This window comes from Primulina tabacum, chromosome 4 (assembly GCF_025594145.1).
Source record: "Primulina tabacum isolate GXHZ01 chromosome 4, ASM2559414v2, whole genome shotgun sequence".
NCBI classification, from domain to species: Eukaryota; Viridiplantae; Streptophyta; class Magnoliopsida; order Lamiales; family Gesneriaceae; genus Primulina; species Primulina tabacum.
Window position 1 is genome coordinate 17,960,890 of NC_134553.1, and position 4,500 is coordinate 17,965,389.

Sequence of the window (4,500 nt, forward strand, 5' to 3'; positions counted from 1 at the left end):
ATAATACACAAATATATGATCTCAAAACGGTTCAAAAGTCACGTCGCACTAATATTAAATACACACTCACGAACTAATAATTAAAACTAATATTAAAACCAAAAAATTATCGTTTATTTAGCAAAGGACTAAATAATTAGTAATAATTAAAATCAGCGATGCTCCCGAATTCGCCAACTACTTATTTGGACTCACCGACTCTCACTTCACATGGTACACCTGGTCCAGTTACACCACAGCACTTTGTATTCACACTCTACCCTTCCATATCGACCAAATCATTGGAATTAATTGGAGGGCATCAATGTCATTTCGACAATCCTAGCCAACGAATGAACGGATGACGATACAGGGAGCCCACCATTGCGGACTTATCCATTTATCAGATCCAACTCTCAATTACCTCTCGCGTCCGCTGGCCATTTTCTCTGTCCCTTTAGGACGCAATTCTCTATCTATAAAGTATCCCATTTCGCCCAGATCCAGGGAGAGAAAGTTAGGGTGTACGTTTCTGTGTGAAGGGGGAAATTTCGTAGAGCAAAATGAGGGAGATTATCAGCATACACATCGGGCAAGCGGGGATTCAGGTTGGGAATTCGTGCTGGGAGCTGTATTGCCTCGAGCATGACATCCATCCGGATGGGATGATGCCCAGGTTTTTTTTTACCCCGTTTTCTTACCTGCATTGATTTGCGTGTTAAATGTATTCGGCATTTGTTCTTATGTTGTGGCATGTGGATCTTGTGTTTCTTCATGTTTTGGTTGCTTTTCTTTTCTCGGATGACCAGCTGTTAGAGATTTATTTGTTCCGGCCTTGAATTTTTGGAGTTACGGTTTGCTACTTAATTTGAAAGAGTTTTTTATTTTATTTTTGAAGTTTCTTTGGGGCTACATTGTATCTGACACAAGTGCTTAATGCCGCTTGATAGATCTGATGTTTTAAATCCATTGTCATTTTTAGTGTTATATTGTTCCTGATCCATTGTTAGTTCCTCTTTTCTTTTTGCAAACTGCTGATTGCCTATGGTTCTTTGATTTATCTTCTGTATTATGGGGGATTTGAAGAATGATGGAATGGTGTGAATTATGTTTGTTTGTTTGGTTGGCTGGTGAAAATGCATCCCATGAAGAAGAGAAAAAATGTATGAAATGTGATTCTGTTTAGACTTAAATGTTGGTTAATACCTGATGAATTTTCTGAATAAAAAATATTGAGCTTTGATGCATAAACTGTTTGTGGATGCGCAGTGACACGACGGTGGGTGTGGCCCATGATGCATTCAACACCTTCTTTAGTGAGACTGGCTCAGGAAAGCATGTCCCAAGAGCTATCTTTGTTGATCTTGAACCTACTGTCATTGACGAAGTCAGGACAGGGACCTATCGCCAGCTTTTTCACCCAGAACAGCTTATCTCCGGTAAAGAAGATGCTGCCAACAACTTTGCCAGAGGACATTATACAGGTAAAATCTTAATTTGCAGATCTAATGTTGTTTTTGCTTTTCTTTTGACATTTTGAGGCATGGGTTGAACTGATGAACATACAAATTTCTTCGCCTATTTTAATTTATTTGCAGTGGGGAAAGAGATTGTTGATCTATGCCTGGATAGGGTGAGGAAGTTGGCTGATAACTGCACCGGGCTGCAAGGATTTTTGGTTTTTAACGCAGTAGGTGGTGGTACTGGTTCTGGTTTGGGTTCTTTGCTGTTGGAACGATTGTCTGTAGACTATGGGAAGAAATCAAAGCTCGGTTTCACTATTTATCCTTCTCCTCAGGTACTGAAACTTGACTTCGTGTAGTCCGTGTAATATTTAGTCTCCTGATGCTCTTACTTTTATTAATTCGGGATTACATGTTTCATTTCCAAGTGGCCTCTCTTTCTTGCTATCGTGTCTTGATAATTTTCATATGTCGGCAGTGTGTTGTAATTATGGTTTTTACTCCAAAATGCAGGTCTCTACTGCTGTTGTTGAGCCTTACAACAGTGTTCTCTCAACTCATTCCCTTCTTGAGCATACAGATGTTGTTGTGATGCTGGACAATGAAGCCATTTATGACATCTGCAGAAGGTCTTTAGATATTGAGAGGCCTACATACACCAATTTGAACCGTTTGATTTCTCAAATCATCTCATCCCTCACTACTTCTCTACGATTTGATGGAGCCATCAACGTTGATGTTACAGAGTTCCAGACCAACCTTGTCCCTTATCCCCGTATCCATTTCATGCTCTCATCATATGCCCCCGTTATCTCAGCTGAGAAAGCATACCATGAGCAGCTATCAGTCCCTGAGATTACAAATGCAGTCTTTGAACCCTCAAGTATGATGGCGAAATGTGATCCTAGACATGGGAAGTACATGGCTTGTTGCTTGATGTACCGTGGTGATGTTGTTCCCAAGGATGTCAATGCCGCTGTTGCTACCATCAAAACTAAACGAACTGTTCAGTTTGTTGACTGGTAAGAAAACTGCATATAAATTTCCTAGTTATGGATGCTGAAATTCATAGCTTGTTATCGTACCAGTAAGTTTGCATCTTGGGTGACAATATTCACATAATGCCAAGGAATATACCAATTTTTTCTTCCTTTGGTTTTGAGCTGTTAATTGTGTTGCACTGGGTACCAATTCTGTTTCTTGAGGCGATATTCCTTGTTTTTTGCGTAGCACTGTTGTAGCCATGGTTACTTGTTATGTTGGATCTTGTGACTGTAACAGGTGCCCGACTGGCTTCAAGTGTGGCATCAACTATCAACCTCCAGCGGTCGTACCCGGAGGCGATCTTGCCAAGGTGCAGCGAGCAGTGTGCATGATCAGCAACAACACAGCAGTGGCCGAAGTGTTTTCACGCATTGACATCAAATTTGATCTCATGTATTCCAAGAGAGCATTTGTTCACTGGTATGTGGGCGAAGGAATGGAGGAAGGTGAATTCAGCGAAGCTCGTGAGGATCTGGCTGCTCTCGAAAAAGATTATGAAGAAGTTGGTGCCGAAGGTGCAGATGATGAAGAGGAGGAAGGTGAAGATTATTAGTTGGTTGGATGGCATGTTAATGTTCGTTGAATCATTATCACTAGCTGTTGGCTAGTCTCCTGTCTCTTGCTGCCCTTCATTTGTGTTCTACTATAATTGTTATGTGATCTGTGTATGATGCTGATTTGTCTTTTGTTGGAAAATTGTTAAAATGATATTGTTTTGTGATTTCATGTGATTTCAAGTTCTAATCATTATTTATGCCTAAAGATTTGTGTTTATATTGTCGATAAAGGGGTGTCGGCCATTTTTTAACCCAAGATATATGTCCTTTGTATGCTACTCTTTTGAGAAAGAATGGTTCCTTGTTGATTTGGAAATTGGAAGAATATGTAAACGTCACAGCGATGTGGTGTGTTTATGATTAGGTAGACTGATGAAATAGATATGTTTTTCATTATATTTTAGTGTAGGATTTGAAAATCAATTATAATTTATGCTAAAGAATTTAGTAAAGGGTAGTGTTGGTAATTAATGAAATACAAATATAAGGTGCAGTGTAACTTATATTTTTTGAAGTCCAAAGAGCAACATCTATCTATATTAACTTGGATTTTATGTAACACCTCACTTTCCTGGACGTAGAAAGAGTAATTTTATGTTTAAATACGTTCAAGGTTATACAGCGTAATTTTATTATATATATACATTATTTTCATAAAAAGCTAAAACTAATAAGATTAATAATTATAACAATAATAATAAAAGAAAGCAATATCGTCAGCCATATGTTCTCAGGCGATCTTCACAAAGTTATTCATTGTGATGTATAGTTCACAAAATGTCAGCCATTTGTTCTCAGGTGATAGGAAATATTGTTGCTCCGACCATGAAAATACTTCTAAAAACATTTAAAATTTGGAAAAATACAAAATTTGGGACTCATCAACTTAAAATTTTGAAAAACTTTGTATACAAATGTAAGGTTCAAAAATACGATAACATAATCCAACTGCATGTAAATCTAAGGACAATGAAAAAATGATTAATTAAATAGTTTTAATTACATGAATTAATTATGACGTGCATGTTTACATGTTCATTGTAAGGTTTTCTATTAGAATGGATAAAACTGTGTTTTTTAAGGTTATTCGAGACGTGATCGAGGAACGGGGACCGGTGACCATATGAGGGAAAATATTTTTATTAAATAATTATTTTTAATTGTTTAATGTGGTGTATTTTAAATAAGATTTTCGAAAATGAGGTGTTTTGAGGTGTTTTTATACGCCGAATATTATTTTAAACCTACAATCGATTTTCGACAAAAACAAGGATTTTTTGAGAACCCGGCTAGGTTTGTGCATGATGCTATGGCTCGATTTATTTGCATGGGGCTTGGGGGCTTGGCCGGGGCTGGCTGGGGCTCGAGGAGTGTCAGGGGAGAGGGCCTGGTAGAGTCCTAGTGGGCTAGGACTCGCACAGCAGGGCTAGGGAATAGTCCTCGCTGCATAGGACTCT

The 4,500-nt window shown here is 38.3% G+C and overlaps 1 protein-coding gene across 2 annotated transcripts; it reads left to right on the forward strand.

Moving 5' to 3' along the window:
* The first annotated feature begins 404 nt into the window (after positions 1–404).
* Positions 405–3,217, forward strand: LOC142543165 (tubulin alpha-5 chain). Of its 2 annotated transcripts, XM_075650249.1 has the most exons (6): positions 405–655; positions 1,249–1,463; positions 1,578–1,777; positions 1,956–2,464; positions 2,724–2,846; positions 2,929–3,217. In XM_075650249.1, the coding sequence occupies exons 1-6, from the start codon at positions 543–545 to the stop codon at positions 3,092–3,094; spliced, it is 1,326 nt and encodes a 441-aa protein (XP_075506364.1). In that variant the 5' UTR covers positions 405–542; the 3' UTR covers positions 3,095–3,217. The 2 variants fall into 2 exon arrangements, with proteins under 2 accessions (XP_075506364.1, XP_075506362.1); XM_075650247.1 differs by having other exon boundaries at positions 2,724–3,217.
* The last annotated feature ends 1,283 nt before the right edge of the window (positions 3,218–4,500 follow it).